Source organism: Oncorhynchus kisutch, linkage group LG18 (assembly GCF_002021735.2).
Source record: "Oncorhynchus kisutch isolate 150728-3 linkage group LG18, Okis_V2, whole genome shotgun sequence".
Lineage (NCBI taxonomy): Eukaryota > Metazoa > Chordata > Actinopteri > Salmoniformes > Salmonidae > Oncorhynchus > Oncorhynchus kisutch.
Window position 1 is genome coordinate 21,677,746 of NC_034191.2, and position 24,874 is coordinate 21,702,619.

The following is a 24,874-nucleotide window of genomic DNA, read 5'->3' on the forward strand; positions in this document are numbered from 1 at the left end:
ATTTTGCTAGGACTGTCTGGGAGTAGTCTGAGTGGGGAGGGGTAAATTAGCTGTTGTTGGCAGAGGTTTGGAACTATCTTTCTTTATTGGTCTATTAACTAATTAAGCACCGGGTGATGTGACCGTGGAGGCCAAAACTCTATCCCAACAAAACAGGCTGAAATTTCAGGCAGTCTTTTCAGCTAGCTCTTACACTGAAAGGGCAATATCATAATTTCACAGTATTATTCCAAACACATTTATTTAACTAGGCAAGTCAGTTAAGAACAAACTCTTATTTTCAATGACAGCCTAGGAACAGTGAGTTAACTGTTTTTTTTCCCCTTGTCAGCTTGGGGATTTTATCTTGCAACCTTTCGGTTACTAGTCCAACAATCTAACCACTAGGATACCTGCCTCCCCGGACACAGCCTGGACAATGATATATATATAAAACATAGGCAAATCATGTTTTTGACTGCACTGGGCCTTTAATCGTTTAAACTTCTCAATTGTATGTCCACAAATTTGATTGTGTCTGACTTGCAATATTTGAGTTGGATGGCCAAACCCTGGGCTGCATGACCAAATCATTGATTTGAATGGGTGTCAATCACTGTGTGTGGAAATATGTTTGGGTTTTCTGTGAACTATTGAGTGTGTGCATTGATTTCTAATTGTATATTCAGTGGGAAGTGATCCATTTACGTTTTACGACATTCCTGTTTAGGGTTGGAATCTTCCCAATTCTCTTTTTTTCCTGAGAGCAACATATGGCAGTAACCAAATGCAATCTGGAAAAAAAATCTAAGTTTTTTTGTTTCACTGATTTAATTTGAAGTGAGTGCTGTGGTTAAGTGATTATTATATACATCTATCTATGTAAGTGATTCATCATTACAGTATTACAGTATTAGAGCAAGGCCATGGTGGTTATCAGATAATGGACGATGAAGGTAGGTTCTGAGCACATTTGTATATTAATGAATGTTATGCATATGTTGCATCCTAATTGTGTTATGCAAGCATTTGTGTCTGGAGGTCAATATTTTGCAATCCAAGCAAATCTTGAAAGGATTTCTTAAAATTTGATTTCAAAGGGTTGACAAATAGTAACTAAACTGTATAGAAACAACATGTTGCTTTTCTCCTTGTGTTTGTGTTGTAACATAATGTAATGATAAATACAGGCACAATCAGTAACCATATTTGACGATGGCATATTGAAAATGTACTTTTATGCCATCTCTGGAAGGCGCTCCAATGGACTAGTTAAGCACGACAAATGGGGGAACACGTTACATGTCGATCATATTTTGTGTGTATTTATACGCGCCACATCATATACCATTCAATCGTTTCCCAATACATACGTATTAGAAACACATTTTACAGTCACAATATTTTAATACAAGCCAATTTACACTATGTTCATTTCTGAGAAATCTCTAACGTCCATAAACGTCGACTAGAAATGGTTCAGCCCGGAGGGTTACAGGAAGTTGTAGCAGCTGCCATGTTTAGCTGCTTTGTTGTAGATTCCGTCTAGGTTTCCTGCAGATTTTAAGTGTTGCAATGGAACCGAGCTGGAGTACATTTTTATTCCAGGTAAGTGTAATCAGAGTGGTAAATTTGATTAACTACATCTAAATGTTACTATATGTCTAATGCACCGTTGCTAATGGGGATTTTAAACGTGGATTTCTAGTAAAACTATTCAAGCAAAACAATGGTAGCGTTAGCTAGTTAGCTAATATTGGCTAGCCTATGAGCAATCCGCTGAAAGAGCTAACGTTAGCTCGCTAGCTCACTACATCAATCCCAGACTTCCAGCTGTGAGGTATATGGATGACGCTAGAGAGAGAGAGAGAGAGAGGGAGAGAGGGAGGGGATCTGGGTGCCCCCCCCCAGTTCTTGTAAATTGTTGGTGTTAATGCATACTTTAATCAAAATCCGCTAATGCATGTTTATTGTAAATACCGGATACATTGGAATGGGCCCCATTTAGTTAAATATAAAAACTAAGCAAGCTAGCAAGTGATCATGGCCGCGCGTTTGTTAGTTAGGATGCTAGCCAGCTAGTTGTAGCTAGCCTCAAAGAACGAGAACAATCCACCTCCAGCGGCGAGCCATGCTAGCTAGCGAGTAAATGTGGCATGAAAACTGTTATTTTTTTAGTTTTGTTTTTTTGCAGTCAGTGATTTTGTTTACACATTTTGATAGGATTTGAATGATGTTCTACTTTAAGCAAATCGCACTTGTATACGTGCCGGGCACGAGGAGGGAATACCCCGCACTTCCGATTCTAAAATTTCCCCCCTTTTCCTCGTCCCAAAATATGTAACCGCGGGTTGGAGAAAGAATTCAAACTATGCAGTAATCTGCAGCCAAGATGCTAGCTAATTCTTGCACTACTGATAATTTGTAACCCGTCTGCCATATGTCTGAGATTTCTATTAGGCAGCTTGCGGAGGATATTCATATCCTTAGTTGTCTGCCTTTGGTGCGATTTAAATGGCAAATCCAGGAATAGGGATAGTATTTACCATTTTATTAAGTACCTATATCCATCCAATTTATACATATTCAGAATTTCTGGACATGGTTACAGCATTTTTAGCAATGCACAACTTGCATCAGTTGCTAAATGCTTTTCCTACCCTCTGGCAGTAGGTGAAAAGTTGTCCATGTAAAAACCTATCTTGTTGCACTATGTCCATGCAGAGGAATTGTAGTATTTACTAATGTGTGCTTGTAACAAGATGTTAAACATCTGATAAAAACGTGTACACATATTTTGCAGATGTTATTGCAGGTGCAGCGAACTGCTTGTGTTTCTAGCTCCAACAGTACCTAACAATTATACACAAATACCCCTAAATTAAAAGAATGGAATTAAGAAATATCAGGATGAGTTATGTATATGATGGTGTGTGTATGGACAGTAATATGAGAAAATGTGTTCAGCAATAGTTATATAGGAGGAGCCCTGACTAGAATACAGTAGATTCTTTTTTATTTAACTAGGCAAGTCAGTTAAGAACACATTCTAATTTACAGCCTACCGGGAAAAAGTGTGTTAACTGCCTTATTCAGGGGCAGAAGGACAGATCTTTACCGTGTCAGCTTGGGGACTCGATCCAGCAACCTTTTGGTTACTGGCCCAACGCTCTAACCACTAGGCTACCTGCCACTCATATACATATGAAGGGGGTAAAACAGCATAAAGTGCCTTTTGGAGGAAGAAAACATGAATGCAGTCAACTTGCCAGGTACACTAAATTCATAGATTGTAGACATTACAGAAACATTGGGAATTAAGTCAAGTGTGTCAGCTAGATCTTGAAAATGGCTCTCTTTACATCACACCTGGGGGGAATTGCATTTTAAGAATCCAGAATATCTATGCCTAGACATTTGAAACATCCTCTTTTTATGTTTATTTTCCTGGAATGTGGATCGTTAGCCTAAGGGGAACAGGCTATTTCACCTAGTGGACATGTATATAACTTTTCCTGTCCTATCTATCTAGCAATCTAAGATGCATTACAAAATGCAGTGACAGTTAAATTGTTAGATGAATTGGACCTTTTTGAAGACCCTTATTCACAACATCTCAAATGGCCTACTGCGTAGTGTCCCAATCCCAGGTCAAATGTGAACACCAGTGTTGAAAATGTATGTCCTCAAACCACTTGCCACTTGTTTTTTTCCCCTTCCCTACTCCGCCTAATCATATTGCAGCCGTAGTGGTAGGCCTAGTTCTGTTCCCTCAGCGCTGGAGAGGTGCAGCTGCTGCCAGTTAATTGGCGTGAGCCAAGGACCCTTGATAATGGTTTTATTTTGTGGCTAACAAGGCACAAATACCTGAAGCTGGTGTGATGGAGCAGTGGAGGAAAATGGAAACTAAGTAGTTGTTATTTGGAGGTTCCATTTGATTCGCTGGATTTGATAAAGCATCTAATGAGGCTGTGCGTCACTTGTTACTGTTCTGTAAGCGTCGGAAGTTATGCTTGGTGCGGGGGGAGGGGGTTGTCAAGCTATGCAGTTCTCAATAATAGTGTTCTCGTAATCCTCCTGAATCAGATGAAGATGACTAATTTCTTTTCTCACGATTTTAGGACAAACCTATGTTTTAGGATTCCCCTAAGACAATACGTAATAGGGTTTTGTTTTACTGTTAATGTTAAAATTTTATTAACAAACCCAGTATTTTCCCTTTTCTTTTGTATTAGTCTTCTGTAGGTCCCATGGTTCCAGGGAATCCACGTAGGGACTACTACACAGGGATCAGAGTAAGTTCATATCCTCCACAGTAAAATCCCTGTAACCTGTGAACATTTCTTTTTCTGCACATGACACAACCCCAACCAAGCCCTCAAAACATAGGTAGAAGAAAGTATGTCGTCAAGGTCTTAGTCCTGGTTTCAGGGTTAACACTCAGATCTCGTTGCTTCCCTCATGCAGGTTGGTGCCTGAGTATGTTTATCAAGTTTTGTGAGAACACAAGCAATACCAATATATTTGAACTATTACTGTTTCTGTGATCATAAAATAAATTGGGCACTTCTTATCTGAGCAAATGGCAAGCTGTGTTCTTGGGGGCCTTGTCTGATATCTAAACAGATTAGCATTGTGGTCAATGAGATACTTCTCCGTTGTAAAGCCCCGCCCCACATCTCTGACTGAATTAACAGAACAGGCTGCTTTTATATGTTCTGTATGTTTGTGTTGTTTTCCACGCCCCCACTCTGTTTCAGCACTATTTATCTGGGAATGACCTCAGCCTTCAGAGCGGATTTGTATCAAAATCATCAGAGCAGCGTGAAGGCACAGCGGGCTTCAGCTCCCTATGCGTCTGAGTCTGAGAGCCTTGCTGTCTCACACACACACACACACAGCTAGAAGAAATGCTAATGGTAGTAATAATTCCAGTCTGGATCCAACTTTAGTGCGGACGGAGGACAAAAAGGGGACTCGACACCCTGTGACTTAACCCTGTTTTTCTCCCATTCCCCAAAGCACGGCTGCCTCACTAAGCAGTCTGCAGCGGCCGCCAGCTGAACAGAATCCCCAAATCAGGCAGGACTGGTGTCACAAAGGCCCCCCTGAGGGTCGTAAGTGCATCACTGCTTGGATTTGTGTCTTCTACGGCTCCACAAAAGAGCATAAAGAAAAAGGAACACAATTTGGGATTTTTCCCGACTCCCCCAGCCCAGACCCCATCCCTTGCCTGCCTGGCTGACCGTATTGGGATGCTTGGCTGAACCTGAAAGCCCAGGGGTCAGCTCTTTAACCCTGCCCTATGGTGATTACGGAAAATAACAAGGTCGTTTCAATCGTGGTGTCTTTGGTTTGCCCGTTGTAAGGTTGCTGGGTACAATGTGAAACTCTATTCACGCACCAACCAAAAATATTCATAAACCCCCCCGCCCCCCCACCCATTCTTTGGGGGCTGCCGTGACCAATTGGACAATGCCAGCAGCTGCAGATGTCCTCTGTACACTGCTCTATTAGCTACCAGTGTTGGGTCATTGTTTTGCTATCTTGTCAGTTTTCATTACACTGCTATATGTTTTTCAACCACTACAAAACAATAGACAATCAGCAACATTTTGGGTAGTGTATGATTATTAGTAGGTGATTATTGAAACATTTCCTGAGTTAGTATTTGTTAAAGGAAATATAAAAATGTTGTAATGTTTTTTTTTTTTTTGTGTGTGTGTGTGTGTGAATTTGCCCCCTTTTTCTCCCCAATTTCGTGGTATCCAATTGTTTGATAGTAGCTACTATCTTGTCTCGTCGCTACAACTCCCGTACAGGCTCGGGAGAGACGAAGATTGAAAGCCATGCGTCCTCTGAAACACAACCCAACCAAGCCGCACTGCTTCTTAACACAGTGCGTATCCAACCTGGAAGCCAGCCGCACCAATGTGTCGGAGGAAACACCGTGCACCTGGTGACATGGTTAGCGTGCACTGCGCCCGGCCCGTCACAGGAGTCGCTAGTGCGCGATGAGACAAGGATATCCCTACCGGCCAAACCCTCCCTAACCCGGACGATGCTAGGCCAATTGTGCGTCGCCCCACGGACCTCCCGGGCGCGGCCGGCTGCGATAGAGCCTGGGTGCGAACCCAGAGTCTCTGGTGGAACACTGGGCCACTGCGCCACCTGGGAGGCCCAAATAATGTTTTATTTACGGTTGTAGTATGGTTGTAGTAGGTTACATAAGCCAGTGGGATGAATGTGATTCGGGGGGGTGTAATTAGTTTGAGAGTTTGACGCCTCAACCAGCCTGCACCCACAGCACCACATAAAGGTGGTGTGAAATTGCTCCAAAAGGGATATTTATAGCAGATGTAACATGCTGCTTATACAACACATACTGAGACACAACACAAGTTTCATTTCAAACAATTAGCATTGGTAGGTTCTGTTACCGCCATTCAAAGCGGCACTGGATAGTAAAGGGTCTGCTCGTCATTGCAGATGGATACAGTGTCCAGGAGGCATAACATTGGAGGAAATGTTGAAGTAGATGAGAAACTACCTGAACTTGTCCAATTGGTCAAAGCAACCATTCTGGACAGTGTTTACACCCCCCAAATCAAATAAAAGATGGTGCCAGAGGGGATTTCTGCTGTTTTATGGGCCCTTAACCAACCATGCTATTTTTATTTTTTATTTTTTTAATGTAACTTATTTTGTACATAATGTTGCTGCTACTGTGTCTTAAGACCGAAAAGAGCTTCTAGAAATCAGAACAGCTATTACCTTAAACTTGACTAAGAATTTCTCTTTAATGAGCCGGATGAGAGGGATTTACTCTAGACACCCGAACAGGCCCTCATCCCCGTCATTCAATAATTTCAGCACGTTAAATGTGTAACCAGAGGGAAAGAACTCTAGATCACCTTTACTCCACACAGATACACGCATACAAAGCTTTCCCTTGCCCTCCATTTGGCAAATCTGACCATAATTATATCCTCCTGACTCCTGCTTACAAGCAAAAATTAAAGCAGAAAGCACCAATGACTTGGTCACTAAAAAAGTGATCAGATGAAGCAGATGCTAAACTGTCACAGACTGGAACATGTTCCAGGGTTCTTCTGATGGTATTGAGGAGTACACCACATCAGTCACTGGCTTCATCAATAAGTGCATCGACAATGTCGTCCCCACAGTGACTGTACGTACATACCCCAACCAGAAGTCATGGATGACAGGCGACATCCACACTGAGCTAAAGTGTAGATCTGCCGCTTTCAAGAAGCAGGACTCTAACCCGGAAGCTTATAAAAAAAAATCCCGCTATGCCCTCTGACGAACCATCAAACGGGCAAAGCATTAATACAGGACTAAGCTCTAATCGTGCTACACCGGCTCTGATGCTCGTCGGATGTGGCAGGGATTGCAAGCTATTACAGACTACAAAGTGAAGCACAGCTGAGAGCTGCCCAGTGACACGAGCCTATCAGACAACCTAAACTACTTCTATGTTTGCTTCAAGGCAAGTAACACTGAAACATGCATGAGAGCATTAGCTGTTCTGGACAACTGTATGATCACGCTCTCCGTGGCCAATGTGAGCAAGACCTTTAAACAGGTCAACATACACAAGGCCGCAGGGCCAGACAGATTACCAGGACGTGTACTCCGGGCATGCGCTGACCAACTGGCAAGTGTCTTCACTGACATTTTCAACCTGTCCCTGTCTGAGTCTGTAATACTAACATGTTTCAAGCAGACCACAATAGTCCCTGTGCCCAAGAACACTAAGGTAACCTGCCTGAATGACCCGTAACACTCGCGTCTGTAGCCATGAAGTGCTTTGAAAGTCTGGTCATGGCTCACATCAACACCATTATCCCAGAAACCGTAGACCCACTCCAATTTGCATACCGCCCCAACAGATCCACAGATGATGCAATCTTCATTGCACTCCACACTGCCTTTCCCACCCGGACAAAATGAATACCAATGTGAGAATGGGGGCGGCAGGGTAGCCTAGTGGTTAGAGCGTTGGACTAGTAACCGGAAGGTTGCAAGTTCGAATCCCCGAGCTGACAAGGTACAAATCTGTCGTTCTGCCCCTGAACAGGCAGTTAACCCACTGTTCCTAGGCCGTCATTGAAAATAAGAATTTGTTCTTAACTGACTTGCCTGGTAAAATAAAGGTTTAAAATAAAAATACAAAATGCTATTCATTGACTACAGCTCAGTGTTCAACACCATAGTGACCTCCAAGCTCATTACTAAGCTAAGGACCCTGGGACTAAATATCTCCCTCAGCAACTGGATCCTGGACTTCCTGATGGGCCTCCCCCAGGTGGTAAGGGTAGGTAACAACACCTCAGCCACTCAGATCCTGGACACGGGGGCCCCTCGGGGGTGAATGCTCTGTACCCTCCTGAACTCCCTGTTCACTCTTGACTGCACGGCCAGGCACGACTCCAACACCATCATTAAGTTTGCTGATGACACAACAGTGGTAGGCTTGATCAACGACGAGACAGCTTATATGGAGGAGGTCAGATGCCAGGACAACAACCTCTCTCTCAACATGGTCCAGACTAAGGAGATAATTGTGGACTACAGGAAAAGGAGGACTGAGCACACCCCCATTCTCATCGACAGGGCTGTAGTAGAGCAGGTTGAGAGCTTTAAGTTCCTTGGTGTCCATATCACCAACAGCCAACATGGTCCAAGCACACCAAGACAGTCGAAGAGGGCATGACAAAACCAAATCCAGCGGTTGTACGTTTGCCAAAAGATTTGGCATGGGTCCCCAGATACTCAAAAGGTTCTACAGCTGCACCATCAAGATAATTCTGACTGGTTGCATTACTGCCTGGTATGGCAACTGAGGTTGGAGGCCAAGCAAGGCCCTACAGAGGGTAGTGTGTACGGCCCAGTACATCACTGGGGCCAAGCTTCCTGCCATCCAGGACATCTATACTAGGCGGTATCAGGAAGGGCCTAAATATTGTCAAAGACTCCAGCCACCCTAGTCCATAAACTGTTCTCTCTGCTACCGCACGGCAAGCGGTACTGGAGCGCCTTGTCTAGGTCCACAAGAGGATTCTTAACAGCTTCTACCCACAAGCCATAAGCCTACTGAACATCTAATCAAATGACCCAACGTGATGCTGAAACATTGGTATTTTACCCAATAAATTCCTGGGAGTGTGTGTGCGTGACTGTTTTTCTCTATTTTAGTTTGTTTTCTGTTAGTCAGCACTACATTATTTAATTTTCTCTGGGGGTGCTCCAGCGAATGTTTTTTTATTAGGTATAGTTAGCTAACACACAGGTTGTCCCGTTCTAGATGCTGTACCAGTAGAGGAGGAAAAAAAGATCACCTTACATGCAACAGATTTAGATTATTGAGTGGCAGTGAGGTGTGTGTGTGTGTGTGTGTGTGTAGACAGCCTGTTCAAATCAAATGTATTTATATAGCCCTTCTTACATCAGCTGATATCTCAAAGTGCTGTATAGAAACCCAGCCTAAAACCCCAAACAGCAAGCAATGCAGGTGTAGAAGCACGGTGGCTAGGAAAAACTCCCTAGAAAGGCCAATACCTAGGAAGAAACCTAGAGAGGAACCAGGCTATGTGGGGTGGCCAGTCCTCGTCTGCCTGTGCCGGGTGGAGATTATAACAGAACATGGCCAAGATGTTCAAATGTTCATAAATGGCCAACATGGTCAAATGATAATAATCACAGTAGTTGTCGTGGGTGCAACAAGTCAGCATCTCAGGAGTAAATGTCAGTTGGCTTTTCACAGCCGATCATTGAGAGTATCTCTACCTCTCCTACTGTCTCTAGAGAGTTGAAAACAGCAGGTCTGGGACAGGTAGCACGTCCGTCCAGTGGACTGGGGACGGCAAGGAGTCTTCATGCCAGGTAGTCCTGAGAGCGAGAGTAAATTCAATTTGCACCGGATAAGACAGGAGAAGTACTCCAGATATAACAGACTGACCCTAGCCCCCGACGCATAAATACTGGAGGCTGAGACAGGAGGGGTCAGGAGACACTGGCCCCATCCGATGAGACCCCCGGGCAGGGCCAAACAGGAAGGATATAACCCCACCCACTTTGCCGAAGCACAGCCCCCACACCACTAGAGGGATATCTTCAACCACCAACTTAACATCCTGATACAAGGCGGACTATAGCCCACAAAGATCTCTGCCACGGCACAACCCAAGGGTGGGGGGGCACCAACCCAGACAGGCAGATCACGTCAGTGACTCAACCCACTCAAGTGACGCACCCCTCCTAGGGACAGCATGGAAGAGCACCAGTAAGCCAGTGACTCAGCCCCTGTAATAGGGTTAGAGGCAGAGAATCCCAGTGGAAAGAGGGGAACCGGCCAGGCAGATACAGCAAGGGCGGTTCATTGCTCCAGAGCCTTTCCGTTTACCTTCACACTCCTGGGCCAGACTACTAATATGACCGACTGAAGAGATGAGTCTTCAATAAAGACTTAAAGGTTGAGACCGAGTCTGCGTCTCTCACATGGGTAGGCAGACCATTCCATAAAAATGGAGCTCTATAGGAGAAAGCCCTGCCTCCAGCTGCTTGCTTAGAAATTCTAGGGACAGTAAGGAAGCCTGCGTCTTGTGACCGTAGCGTACGTGTAGGTCTGTATGGCAGGACCAAATCGGAAAGATAGGTAGGCGCAAGCCCATGTAATGCTTTGTAGGTTAGCAGTAAAACCTTGAAATCAGCCCTTGCCTTAACAGGAAGCCAGTGTAGAGAGGCTAGCACTGGAGTAATATGATCACATTTTTTGGTTCTAGTCAGGATTCTAGCAGCTGTGTTTAGCACTAACTGAAGTTTATTTAGTGCTTTATCCAGGTAGCCGGAAAGTAGAGGACAAACCATTCACAGAGACAAACTGATATCTTTCCGACAGATAAGATCTGAACCAGGCCAGAACTTGTCCATGTAGACCAATTTGGGTAGTCTAACCTAGAAGTAACAAAAGCATGGATTAATTTTTCTGCATCATTTTTGGACAAAGTTTCTGATTATTGCAATGTTACGTAGATGGGGGAAAAAGCTGTCCTTGAAATAGCCTTGATATGTTCGTCAAAAAAGAGATCAGGGTACAGAGTAACGCCGAGGTCCTTCAGTTTTATTTGAGACGACTGTACAACCATCAAGATTAATTGTCAGGTTCAACAGAAGATCTCATTGTTTCTTGGGACCTAGAACAAGCATCTCTGTTTTGTCCAAGTTTAAAAGTAGAACGTTTGCAGCCATCCACTTCCTTATGTCTGAAACACGAGCAATTTTGGGGCTTCACCATGTTTCATTGAAATGTACAGCTGTTTGTCATCCTCATAGCAGTGAAAGTTAACATTATGTTTTCGAATAACATCCCCAAGAGGTAAAATATATAGTGAAAACAATAGTGGTCTTAAAACGGAACCTTGAGGAACACCGCAATTTACAGTTGATTTGTCAGAGGACAATCCATCCACAGAGACAAACTGATATCTTTCCGACAGATTAGATCTGAACCAGGCCTGAACTTGCCCGTTTAGACTAATTTGGGTTTCCAATCTCTCCAAAAGAATGTGGTGATCGATGGTATCAAAAGCAGCACTAAGGTTACTTGTGTATCTTTGATGGATTCGTTTGAGCAGATCTCGAGTTGAATATGTTTGTACAATTCTAGATTTAGTCTTCATAGTTTAAAAAAATACAACTTGAGATTTGGCAAAAAGGTCAAGAGGCGTAAATCTACAAAGTGAAACAAACCTGTCGATTCATTGTATGTGTGTAGTTGGTCAGGTGTACGTTGGTGTACTGTATATTGTTCATGTCATTCTGGCACGACATAACTGACTACATCACCCACTGAGCTCAAATCTCAGTTTAAATCCTCTCCTGTGTGCACCTTGAACAGCTGCCTCCTAACCCTCTTCTCCCCTCCTAACCCTCTTCTCACACCACATTCATCAGGGCTGCACTTGTGTTTTTTCTGAGAGGCTCGGATGCCCTGGCTGGAAATGGCTCCCTTTCTATTTCTGGTAAATGAATGGATGTCCCTCTTTTTAAAGCCTGTCCTTCTCTTAGAATGCAGCATTCATGCTGACAGGGCTGGGGTTGTAGTAGTAGTAACGTAGCTGCCTGAATGGCACAGGGGAAGACTTGGAATAATTGTTATTTTTTGGGGGGCTCCCGAGTGGCGCAGCTGTCTAAGGCGCTGCATCTCAGTGCGAGAGGCGTCACTACAGACACCGTGGTTTGATTCAAGGCTGTATCACACCTGGCTGTGATTGGGAGTCCCATAGGGCGGCGCACAATTGGCCCAGCGTCGCCGGGGGCTTGGCCGGTGTAGGCAGTCAATTGTAAATAAGAATTTGTTCTTAACTGACTTGCCTACTTAAATGAATAATGGCATAAATTGAGCAGCCTCTTTTTGAACCTCAAACCTCAACGTCACCCACAAGGCTACCCTTAGATATCACCAGAAAAGCGTTTGAGTAGTATAGCTTAGTTCGTGAAATTCATCAACAACATCTGTAAATGGAAGCTGACAACCAAATGGACTCTTCAAATAAGAAAAGTGAATCAAATTGTCATTCTCTGCTCAATTCTTTTAAAAATGAGAAGTTCTGTTTTACTGTCATCCTTATCTTGGAAACAGGGGTAGTTCTGCTGACAAGGCAGTCCATTTCAACTCTCTGGAGCAGTCAGAAACAGGTCTCTCTCACTTTCTCTCTCTCTCTGCTACATGCAGATGTAGTAGCTTTGACGGTGTGACTGACACTGTAGACTGTGTACTGATGTGCTTCTACATGGCTGTCTTTGTGTTGTCCTTCCAGCAGGCCAATGAAGCCCTGCATCACCAGCACCAGGTGGCCCAGAACAGCTTGCTGCCTCTCCTCCAGTCAGGAGGACCAGAACCTGTGGACCAGAAACCTGTGATGCCCATCCTCTTGGACCAGAAGCCCCCGGTCAGCGTCGCAGAGCTCCTCAAGGACAATGTGGCCAGTGGGACAGGGGGAGGCGGCGGAGGAGGAGGCGGCGGTGGTCCCGTTGTAGTGGTGAAGAAAGAGCCCAAGTCCAAAACGCCTTTCATCTGCGGCTACTGCAACAAGGCCTTCCGGGACAGCTACCATCTCAGACGGCACGAGTCCTGCCATACGGGCGTCAAGATGGTGTCTCGTCCCAAGAAGACACAGACGGCACCCACCATGGTGCCCATGATCTCCACAGTGCCACAGCGCGAGAACAGTGGCGGGCAGCCCTCTTACATCTCCACCATCGCTGGAATCCTCACCACGGCCACAACCTCAGCCTCCACGGGCTCCAGCATCATGTCTCCCACCATGGTGCCCCAGCAGCAGCACCAGCATCAACAGCAGCACCATCATCATCAACAGCAGAGCCAGCCCAAGAAGCCTGCCAAGCCAGTGAAGAAGAACCACGGCTGTGAGATGTGTGGCAAGGCCTTCCGTGACGTCTACCACCTGAACCGTCACAAGCTGTCCCACTCAGACGAGAAGCCCTTTGAGTGCCCCATCTGCCAGCAGCGCTTCAAGAGAAAGGACCGCATGACCTACCACGTGCGCTCACACGACGGGGGTGTTCACAAACCTTACATCTGCTCTGTCTGTGGGAAGGGCTTCTCCAGGTGCGTGGCGCAGTTCAACTTATTCAAGTTTTCCTTTAGTCCACTTAAAAAATGTTATTGTCCATAGTACATGTTGAACTGTAATTGTCAATAATGCATTCTGAGAAAGAGTTTGTGTAAGGTTCTTTGGAATTTCACATATTTCTTACTGTTCTCTTTTTCACTGCTTCCATTTTAATGGGCCCCAAATATATTTCCTGATTGTGGGGAAAAAGCAAGAGGGCCATATCACAACTTTTCTAAAGTCATCTTAATTCAGAATCGGATACATTTATGTACAGGATACGACTATGTTGTAGAAGAAGAAGCCTAACTGACAGGCATAAAGGACTACAAGAGGGCAGATCGTATCCAACAGGTGCAGCCTCATAAAACAATGTCATATGTAGCCCTAGATTAATATGAGGATGATTCAAGTCAATGGCGGGCTTGGTTGGGTAAAAACATTCCACTTGAAATTGATATTCAGTGGTCAGTAGCCTAATAATTTAAAGGTGTGATGAATTTTGGAAATCCTCGTGTGTTGGAATGTAATTGAATTGGACTGGTTAATCAGTCTCAATCAATAGGAATTTAGGAACATTGCTTTGCATACATGTATGTTTCCACTATGATGCTTTAATGCACATAGCCAAAAGGTGTTATGTACAATTTCCACTTTGAATGAAATTCCTCAATCAAAGAACAAGGTGGAGTATAATTTGAATGCCTAAAATCACATAACAGAATGCCTATTTATATGGTAACCCTATGAGACAATGTCCTTGTTGTTCTGGACCACCTCTTGTTTGTGTGTAGCTTTTATGAAGCTCGGCCATGATTACTGATGCCCCACGCAGCTTCTGTTCAGACCATTAGTACTGGCTCATGACATGCAAGCAGTGCCCCACCATGTATATAAACAGTATCTGGAGCTTTGCGTGCGTCACATAGTCGTCCCTCGTGTCCCCCCTCTCAGGGATATCGGCAGGGGACAGGGAGAATGCTGCAGGGGCCAGACGGCACCAGAAGAGATGGGTCTCCAGTGTAACTCCTGCAGCTCCCAAGGCCAATGGTAGTGTTCTGACTCACTGACTGGTCTGATTTCTAATCATTGATTTAGCTCCTCCCCTTTTGTTCTTTCCAATATTGGAGAGTGTTTTGTTATTCCCCCCCAACCTAAACCTTTCAGACGTCATTAAGTTGTCAGTGAACGGTGAAGTTCTTGAGCTAAATTATTAGCAACTAGCAAAGTGAAGTATATTGTATCATAATCATAGTGACTTGGCGCAAAGTAACAAATCTTACTCTTATGTGGCTAGAGGTGCATGTTCATTTTCACGCTTGGCAGTCCTGAAAGAGGATATTCCCCTCTTCTTTAACGAAGGAGTGTTGTGTGTGAGGGGAGATATGAGCTTTTGAGCTCTACTGCACTCCTGAGGAGATGGGATTGGACTTCTGCTCGCCATCACAAAAAGCCTGCTAGTGTAAAACTGCCTCCTTAGAGACATTTTTAAGCCACACTCTCCTCCTTTGTTGGAAGGGAATTCTCTGGCTGCGTTTGTCCAATAGCTACATTACACTAGTGAGGCTTAGTGAGGGCAGAGGAGAACTGAACGACAGATGGACGGCTGTGGTTGCCAGATAATTGTCTTCTCCAGGGTATACTGTAGAACAGATTTATTTTATTTTTTGTGATGTTGTAGAATAGAGTTCTAGTTCGATTTTGAAAAATGTCTAAATTCTATCCCTCTGGTTATTTTTTGGTGTGACTTAACTGAATAATTATCTGGTCTTGTTGCAAGAACATCAATTATTCATTTGGGAGGGGTGTAGTATTTATTCATTTGGGAGGGGTGTAGTATTTATTCATTTGGGAGGGGTGTAGTATTTATTCATTTGGGAGGGGTGTAGTATTTATTCATTTGGGAGGGGTGTAGTATTTATTCATTTGGGAGGGGTGTAGTATTTATTCATTTGGGAGGGGTGTAGTATTTATTCATTTGGGAGGGGTGTAGTATTTATTCATTTGGGAGGGGTGTAGTATTTATTCATTTGGGAGGGGTGTAGTATTTATTCATTTGGGAGGGGTGTAGTAGTGGATTGATGCTCTAATAGCTTGTGTCCCATGGGTCTGATATGGACACCATGAGACTAACATACATTTACTGTAGATGTTTTATTTATTAAATGAAACATAATTGAACTATTATGGTATAACTGTGGGTTCACCGAGAATTTGTCATTTGCCTGCAATCTTTGTTGGCCCATTTTGTTAATTGAATCACGTGTCAACAGAGTAGCCCCAGCTACTGTCAGTGTATGGCATTATTGATTAAACTGTACTGGTGTTTTAGCTATTATACCAGGTTTTAAAATGCCTGTGTTCTTCTGTGTCCTCTCCTCCTGCAGGCCTGACCATCTAAGCTGTCATGTGAAGCATGTTCATTCCTCAGAGAGACCCTTCAAATGCCAAGTAACGGTAAGGAGCCAGGCATCCTCCTCCGGACGCCCCCTTCCCTGTTTATGGTCACTTTCCTGTACCGCACATTCACTCCTGGTTTGTTGGATTAAGGATGAGATTATTACGCTAATTCCCAATTGTAAAATATGTAATCTCTCCTGAGTCTTCAAGATGTCAGACATGTCTGCAGTGTACACACACATAAACTCATTGAGTGAATACATAAAATAAAATAAACTTTATTTAACTAGGTAAGTCAGTTAAGAACAAATTCTTATTTACAATGACTGCCAAACCCGGTTGATGCTGGGCCAATTGTGCGCTGCCTTGTGGGACTCCCAATCACGGCCGGTTGTGATACAATCTGTATCAGGCTGTATCTCATCTGATATCCCCGTCATTGTCCCTGTATACCACCCCAGGCCTGCACCTCTGCTTTCGCCACCAAAGACCGCCTGCGCTCCCACATGATCCGACACGAGGGCAAGGTGACCTGCAACATCTGTGGCAAGATGCTGAGCGCTGCCTACATTACCAGCCACCTCAAGACCCACGGCCAGGCCAGCTTCAACAACCCCTGTAATAAAGGTACGCCAAGCAGCCTCCCACTCTCCTCCTCCACTCCCTCCATCCTTCCCACTCTCCCCTCAGCCACACCTAGCCTGGGGTGCTCCAGACCTAGGTATTAAGTTTTATATATTTTTTCTTAAAAATTACTTTAGGTATTTATTCTGTCCCTATCTTTATGCTGAAAGCACCCCATGCATTGTTGTTCTGTGGTGTCCTGTACAACATAGGCAGGCACAAAGCACGACGTCAGGGGTGTATTCATTCTGCCGATTTCTGTTGCTAAATGTTTCTTAAATGGAATGAAACAAAGGGGGACCTACCTGAATTTGTCCAGTAAAAACTCTTGTTTTGATACGAGAGTTTCTTCAGAATTATGAAATGGAGTGGAGAGTGACCCATGTCTGTATGTATTTGATTCCAATATATTTGGGTCAGGATAAAGAATGATTAGGAATAGGCCTACCTTATATTAGCCATTTTCATGGACATTCATATCCTTCAGTGCAGCACCACAAATTGACTTATCGATTCAAATGTACTGCACAACAGTCCACAACTGACAAGGACTGTGTTACCACTCATTCAGGGATTCATATCATGATAATGTCAATTTGCTGGGGCCAACCCACAGCCCTGTCTGGTTTACCAGTTGTTTACATGTGTGGTGGGGATGACAAGTATCTCTGCTGACAGAAATGGATAGCCTGTAGCAAGAAATCTGGTAGGAGACGGTCTAAATTTAAAGGGCTTTGGACATTCAATTCATTTGACGCTCATAGCAAACTAGTGCAGCAATACAAGTCATTCAAATGCAATATGCGAATCGACCAAAGAAAACACTTTATATCCTCTTAAGTGTTGATGGGTCTGTATGCTGTTTTCAGACTCTGTGGGTATCTTGTTTTGTCAGCTGTTGAAATGGAGGTTTATAACATCTGCTCTCTTGTTGGTTTTTTTCAAACCTCCACTGACTTATGGGTGTTGAAGTCCAGTTTGGAAGAATGAGATCACTCTAAAATGGCACGGGCAAAATCTATTGTTCAGAAGACCCTAATCATTTTACCTAATAAAATGGATATGCATACATTATACAACTATCTATTTCTGTCCTCACCAGCTACAATGTGCATTAAACATTTTAGTACTTGGTAGAAGGCCAAATGATTGGCCCTTCGTGTATCTAACCCAATGACTTTTGTCCCCCTATGCCCTTCTGGCACGCAGAACCAAGTGATGCCCTGTCCCAATCAGTCCTGTCAATCAGTCCTGTCAATCAATGTAACCCCTATCTGTCTGTATCTCTGAATAGGGCTAAGTGACTGGCAGTGGAACCACCACTCAGGGCTACGAAAAGGTAATCTAGTAGCTAAAGCCGAAACCCATCCCGATCCCAACCCCTCCAAATTTGTAGCTGTATACTTACTTGTGCATTGAAGTGGCCCATTTTCCACTACAGATCTGTCTTCTAGCCTAGCGTGTGTAGTTCTAGTTGTTTTACAACCAAGTCGTTACAGATGCTTGTGTGTTATGGTTATTCAGGTATCAGGGTTTTATTTCATTAAGCAGGATCAATAAGTTAGCTAGCCAAACGACTTTGATCAACCTTAAATTACAACTCGGAATGTTTAAGTGGAATATGGGTTGTTTAAAGCATTGAGTTAATTATACCATACCATTTCAAGTTGACTATAGTATGAAATAAAGTGTTTCTGAATATTAGCTGAAAGTTAGCTGGCTAGCACATTGATCCTGCTTTTTGAATTGCCCCCTCAGGTGAGTTGACGGTAGGAGAGATCTTAAATAACTCGTTCCAAGTCCTTATGGACATCTCTCGTTTTCAAGGTAGGTTCATAAGAATCCTACCATTTTTGTTTTATAATGTCTAATCATTTTAATGTGTGTGTTGACCGTTGCAGTGACTCAAACCTCGGCCCCTCTAACCCTGTGGAGCTTGGGGCTATCCTAAATGGTTTGTAATGAACGATCATCCAGCTCATTCTGTCTTTCTTTCGCTCCTTCCCTCCCTCATCTTTCCTCAGACTCTAACAACGTGCACAACTCCGGCTCAGTGACGCCCGTCACCAACTCTGCCGCCATCACCTCGGCGATGAACCGTGGCAATGCCAGCAACCCGGTAACCATCGCCGCCCAGATGAACATCACCACCAGCACGGTCAACATCACCTCTCCAATCAACCTGCAGCACCCAGTGACCATCACTGGGCCCATGAATATAGCCCACCCTGTGGCCATCACCTCTGGGATGCCCATGAATATAACCGGGCCGCTTAACATCGCCATGCGGCCCATGGATAGCATGCCTTTTCTCTCCCAGGTCCTGCCTTCCTCCCCTCCCTGGTAGTAACCCCTTCCCTGGCCCCTGGTTAGCATCTCTTTATCAACCCCTCCCACCTCTCTCCTTCTACCCCCAAACCACCACCTCCTCCCTTACTTTAGCAGACCTTCCTCCTTACCAGGAGTACTATAGATGATCTTGTAGTAGAGCAGAGGTGTAGTATGGTGGGCTAGCTGGATGCTGTACCTGTCTGTCCGTCTGGCTGCAGTGGGAGCAGCTGTGACTGCAGCATGATGAGAGGTGGACTGGCCAGCCTCTGTAGATGCTGGTGCATTTTATTACCTTTTAACTGCCGGTAGGAGAACAGTCCTGGAAATCATGTGAAGTCTCGGAAGGAGGAATGATGCTCCGAGTGGAAGCCTGACGTAAACAACGAGTTATGCCTCCTGCGTCAGAACATACCTGCACATTTGGCATTGGAATGAAACTGTAACAAATGTATTGCTGGTATTAATGTTTTTAAATGCTCTCTTACAGAGCAGATGGTTTTTATATTAGTTTTCCTTTTGTTATTATTATTATTATAGCCTGCTAATCAGTATTTAATAGTTGTATGCATTGTAAGGAGTTAAGTACAGCAAAAGGGACAAAGGCTACCATTTTGCAGGATGGTGATTTTTTTTCTGGAGAGAAAAATATCAAAGGCTCAACAGTTCAATCTTAGGTCAATGCCTTTGACTCCGTAAGGTGAGCTCTCCCAGGTCCTGATGCCATCTCTGGAAAATGGTCACATTCTCACTGCTGGTTACTGTAAACCTATACATGGTTTTTGTTAGTTTTGTTTTTGGAATAGTTGTCAGGTGTATTTTTAGATGACTTGATAAAGTAGCCGGAGGACATTACAGTGGTAATGTTACAGGAACACAAGGAGGAAATGTCTGGCACTGAAAGCATATCCCCAAGTTAATGTCCTGAAAACAGCAGTATTATTAAGAATCAAAATTAGTAGTGTTGGCTGTGAGCCTTGTTAATGTAGAGGCTATCGGAGCCACCTAGTGGCACAGTAGACACTATGCTGAAAAAACAGTCCCAAAGTTCACCTTTTAAAACTTTTTGTGAAAATAGTTATGTTGGGAGAGTTTTTTTTAGGGCCATTTAATCCCCCCCCTCTTTTTAGTTTTTTTTTATTGCAGGTTTAGGATCTTTATAAGTATGAACTTCTTCTCAGGAACTGTACTGAGAGTAGCCCAGTCTTTTGATGAGAGTAAAAGGATCAATTTAAGGTCAACACGCAACCTTGGTTGACCTTATACCCATTCTTTGTAAATATTACAACACAATTATTTTATTATTTTGTCTTTGCCTTTCAAAAAATGTAATAAAAGTAGATATCCTTCAACACAGGTCAGGGCTGCAATTACTTTATCAATGTCAATACGACCGTCCATTGGACTACTTTTGCATAGTTTACTTCCCAGGTTAGTTTGAGTTTTTTCTGTCGTCTTAGGTCCTTTTTATTATATTACTGTAGAACCAAAACTGCCATCTGGGGCCCAAGGTGCCCAGAAAGAGAATGGAAGCAGAGATGAGAGGCTGTGTCAACTACATGTGTTCTAGAATGGTCAAAGATTATGGGTCAAGGGTCACAGGGCTGCTTCCTTCCCCAGCCCAGTGCCTACTGGCGCTGCCTAGGCCTATGTTCAGTACACAGGCCTCTCCCTCAACTGGCAGGAACTCTTTGGAACACGTATAGCCGGCACGGCGCCAATGTGAGCCATTGCCCCAAAATCAGGCTGTATGTCAAGCTGGTGGACGTTGTTCAGAGACTTCTGCCCTCGTCAGTGGCCTCGCCTTCCCTGTGTCTCTGTCTTGGGAAAGGCAAGATGTATGAGGCCTTTGCTAGTATTGCATGCATGCCAACACAGTGCCCCAAGATAATTACTCTAATCTGGTATGGAGTTGTGGTCTTGTTGGCATTGGATTCCCTTTCCATCGATCTCGCATCGATGTTGCATGTGGACGTCTGAGCTCGTCCAAGTTTGGGTTGAGTAAAAAAATAGTCATTAGACTTGACAACTTTAAAAAAAGAAAACACTACAAACAGAAAAGTTTTGAAGTACGTGTATGTTTGTCATTTGGCCTTCTGCAGTGGCCGTAACTAGTGTGCCTGAACTGCTTTACAACAAGACTATTTCACACCTCTGCTTCCTCTTCTAGATGTGATGGACATAGACTTAGACAACACTAGTGCCCAATAGCCTGTTTTAGCATGGGCAGCGCCATTGAGGACTTTTTGAAGAAGTCAACTGGATGGGACTTCCTATAGGGTTAAGGAATGATCACATAATTCTATCCAGGTCGTCAGGTGGGATCAAACAATTAATTATACTCATGAGGAAACATTCCATAACTGCAGGTGGCAGTAAATCGCCTACCTTGTTCTATCAACCCACTCCAGGTGGCAGTATGCACCCTTTTAGTTTGTTTGCCAACTCATAGAAGTAGTAGAAGAAGAAAGTGTACTATTTCAGAATTCAATGGTGCTGCCTCTGCTCTCACAGATGCCATAATGTCTATGGTGATGGACTTGTTTTGTGAAGGAAGCCTTAACTGTTTAGATGGCTAAGAGCTAGACAGCCCCCTCAACCAAATTGATATAGTCATTTTTGGAGGCGGGGAGTATGGTTTACATTCAATTAAGTGTTTTGTAAGCAACATTCTAAACCGTTATAAACATTTTGAAAACATGTTCTGTAATCATTTTTAAAATAAAGGGCCATTACTCTTATGCACCATCAGTTTCTTTTTAACCAAATGCTTTTAATTTGTTTACGATGACACTACATTTTTTTTAATGCAATGATGGTTTTGGGCTTAACTAGTTTTGGAAGAGAGAAATTGGTCTGATCTTTCTCAATTTTCTTTATGATTTGGAAGTTCTTGGAGCCCTGTGAAGGCTGATGAATGTATATCTTTGTACAAAACCATTTAGTTCAGAGGACATGTTAGTTATGGTAGACACATGCAAGGAAAAAAACACTTTTTATAAATCTTTTTGTATTAGAACATTAACAATGGTAATTTTGTATATACGAAGACTAGGCTTTCTAATTAGCATAAAGGTAAACATTCCAACTTTTTTTTTTTTATACATATGTGTGTCAAGAATAATTGTAAACATATGCGCAATGTTTTTATGTGCCTTTTATTTGGGTTGTCTAAATAAAAGAACTATAAAACATGATTGTGGACTGTCCATGCTGAGTCTCAGTGTAGGGAGGACAGAGTTAACATTTGGCTCACAAACACCTCCTAAAAGGTATCTCCTTTCTTTCTCGTCCCCCCCATTCCCCCCCTCAGGTGTCTACACTGCCTGGCTCACAGTTGGCGTGCTATTGGAGTATGGTGTAATGATAAGTGCCTCTGTGACTGCGTATTGAGAGGATTTGGGGTGTATTGTGCCAAACCATGCTGTGTGTGGGTGTTTTTTTTTCTTCTCACTCATTTAAATTTTTATCAATTAAACTTGGAAACTTGGATGGGGTGTCTTTGTTTGTTTTGTTTGTGTGAACTGCACACAGTATTGTATTCTAGTTATTATTATTTTTCACATTTTCATCTTTTTGCAGTCCAGACTTCAGCTCCTACTGTTTGTGTCAATGTAATCTGGTTCAGTGCACATTAGCCTGGGGATGAGGTTTGTGTCAGTGTGGATCCAAGTAATTTAGAAGGCAAGATGCATGACTGAAGAGGATGGAGTGGGGACTTTACACACACACTGGACAGTTTATTAGGTACACCACCTGTTCACAAAAATGTCTCGCTCCGATAGTGAGTTCATGGTGATGTGTGGTTTACTATATAAAGCAGGCAGGCATTGAGACATTCAGTTTTGATTGACGTTAGGTATGATCGTCGGTGCCAGGCAAAGCGGATCCAGCATCTCAGAAATTGCCGCCCTCCTGGCCTTTTCAAGCTTGACAGTGTCTAGGGTTTACCTGAAAAGTGTGCGAAAAACGTTGTCAGCAGCAGTCCTGTGGGTGAAAACAGCTCATGATGAGCTGATGAGGTGGAAGGAGACTGGATTTAAGAGGCAAGAATTGTGAAAGCCAACAGTAAAGCCACAAACAGACAAATAACGGCACAGTGGTGTGCAGACAGCATCTTGGAACGCACAACTCATTGATCTTTGTCACAGATGGGCTATTGAAGCAGAAGACACACCGGGTTCCACTCGTATCAGCTAAAAACAAGAAGTTTCTCCAGTGGGCACGTGATCACCAACATTGGACAATTGAGTCGAAAAATATTGCCTGGTCCGACGAATCCCGGTTCCTGTTGCATCATGCTGATGGCAGAGGCAGGATTTGGTGTAAGCAGCATGAGTAGATGGACCCATCCTGTCTGGTGTCAAAGGTGTAGCACCATCCAATCTGCAGCAACTGCATGATTGCCATCGTGTCAGCATGGACCAACATCCCTGTGGAACGTTTACCGACTTGTAGAGTGGGTGTTCTGGAGGCAAAGGGGGTCCGACCAGGTACGAGATGGGTGTAACTAATAAACTGTCTGGTGAGTGTACATTTGCAGTCTCCCTTCACTCCGCCACCAGCACCACCACACATACATTGTGTTGTGGCCCTGGCATGTGGCAGCATAATGGATCCATTCATTACCATTCAAGTCACAAGAAACGCATCACATAATTTGTCACTTCTCATTCAGGAACACATTTACATTTACACTTGACAGTTTACCCTAAATATTGCCAGGAGAACTGCCTGAATGCCTCGTGTCAACTGTAAAGTTTGGTGGAGGAAGAATATTCTGTTTCCAACATTCTGGCAACAATGTCCTGTTTCAGCATGACAATGCCCAGTGTTCAGAGTGAGGTCCATACATACAGGAATGGTTTGTCGATACCAGTGTGGAAGAACTTGACTGGCCTGCACAGAGCCCTGACCTCAACACCATCAAACACCTTTGGGATGAATTAGAATGCCGACTGCGAGCCAGGCCTAATCACCCAACATCAGTGCCCGACTTCACTAATGCTCTTGTGGCTGAATGGATGCAAGTCCCCGCAGCAATGTTCCAACATCTAGTGGAAAGCCTCCCAGAAGTGTGGAGGCTGTTGTGGCAGCAAAGGGGGGACCAACTCCATATTAATGCCCATAATTTTGGAATGAGATGTTCAACGAGACTTTTGGTAATGTGTTCTATGTTTGAGTTGCTTTTGAAAGCAAAATTTGAATTGAAAATATTGTCATTGTTCAATTCGATTTTCATCATAGCAAGCTAGGACTGATGGTTTGGGTTGCTAAACTAGCAAGTATGTTTGTTTGGTTACCAAGGAAACTACTGTCGCTATCTTGTAAATTTGCTAGCTACATTATTGGGATCACCAAAGGGATTAATTATGTCAGTCTCATATGTTGCTTACCCAAAAAAGGACAATATAGGGCATCTGAAGGAAAAGGGAGTCCTATGTGTTTTTTCTCAGTAAAAAGTGCAGTACATTTCTGTCATTACGTCTTCAAACATACATGCTTTCAACTGGAGGCTAAACACAAGTGTACATTCGCCTCTTTAACATAAATAAACGACCCTCTCTCTGCTCACTACTGTATTTCTCCCATTTGTCCGCTAGGAAGGTGTGTTGTTCTTTGTTTCTGGGACAACATGATGCAGACTCTGTGCCTCCGACCGGCAGACATTGTTTTCATAGCTCTGGTTTACTACAATCAGCCAACACAGGCACAGTTTCGTGGAGATCCCTCTGTTGCAATAATTCGGACTTTCAAAACACGGTCACTGAAGAGAGTCATCCACAATCTGATTGGCAATACAAATAACATTGACAGAAGAAATCACCGTCGTAGTTCCCCTTCGGAAACCATTTGTCTGCTTTTCAATGAGTGAGTAACAT

The 24,874-nt window shown here is 43.7% G+C and overlaps 2 protein-coding genes across 12 annotated transcripts in view; both read left to right on the top strand.

Annotated features, from left to right (window-relative positions):
• Positions 1-1,465: 1,465 nt before the first annotated feature.
• LOC109909230 (vascular endothelial zinc finger 1-like) lies at positions 1,466-22,489 on the top strand. Of its 10 annotated transcripts, XM_031795535.1 has the most exons (9): positions 1,477-1,587; positions 4,215-4,274; positions 12,825-13,636; positions 14,595-14,690; positions 16,028-16,097; positions 16,502-16,667; positions 17,959-18,003; positions 18,423-18,491; positions 18,689-22,489. In XM_031795535.1, the coding sequence occupies exons 1-9, from the start codon at positions 1,555-1,557 to the stop codon at positions 19,009-19,011; spliced, it is 1,674 nt and encodes a 557-aa protein (XP_031651395.1). In that variant the 5' UTR covers positions 1,477-1,554; the 3' UTR covers positions 19,012-22,489. The 10 variants fall into 10 exon arrangements, with proteins under 10 accessions (XP_031651401.1, XP_031651395.1, XP_031651397.1 ...); XM_031795537.1 differs by lacking the exon at positions 18,423-18,491; XM_031795538.1 differs by lacking the exon at positions 14,595-14,690.
• A 2,079-nt stretch (positions 22,490-24,568) lies between these two features.
• The window catches only part of LOC109909229 (CUE domain-containing protein 1-like), a 47,119-nt gene continuing 46,813 nt past the window's right edge, over positions 24,569-24,874 (top strand). Inside the window, exon 1 of one of the 2 annotated variants that reach the window (XM_031795552.1) lies at positions 24,569-24,863. The gene's annotated coding sequence lies outside the window, so the exon portion shown is untranslated. The remainder of the gene's footprint in view (positions 24,864-24,874) is intronic. The other variant, XM_031795549.1, reaches the window with a different exon arrangement.

What these genes read in the sequence shown, in the direction of transcription:
- LOC109909230 (XM_031795535.1), top strand. Translation starts at nt 1,555, where the DNA reads ATGGAACCGAGCTGGAGTACATTTTTATTCCAG. An exon ending in GGAGTACATTTTTATTCCAG is followed by an intron (nt 1,588 to 4,214) that starts GTAAGTGTAATC and finishes CTTTTGTATTAG; the next exon opens with TCTTCTGTAGGTCCCATGGT. An exon ending in CCTTCAAATGCCAAGTAACG is followed by an intron (nt 16,098 to 16,501) that starts GTAAGGAGCCAG and finishes ATACCACCCCAG; the next exon opens with GCCTGCACCTCTGCTTTCGC.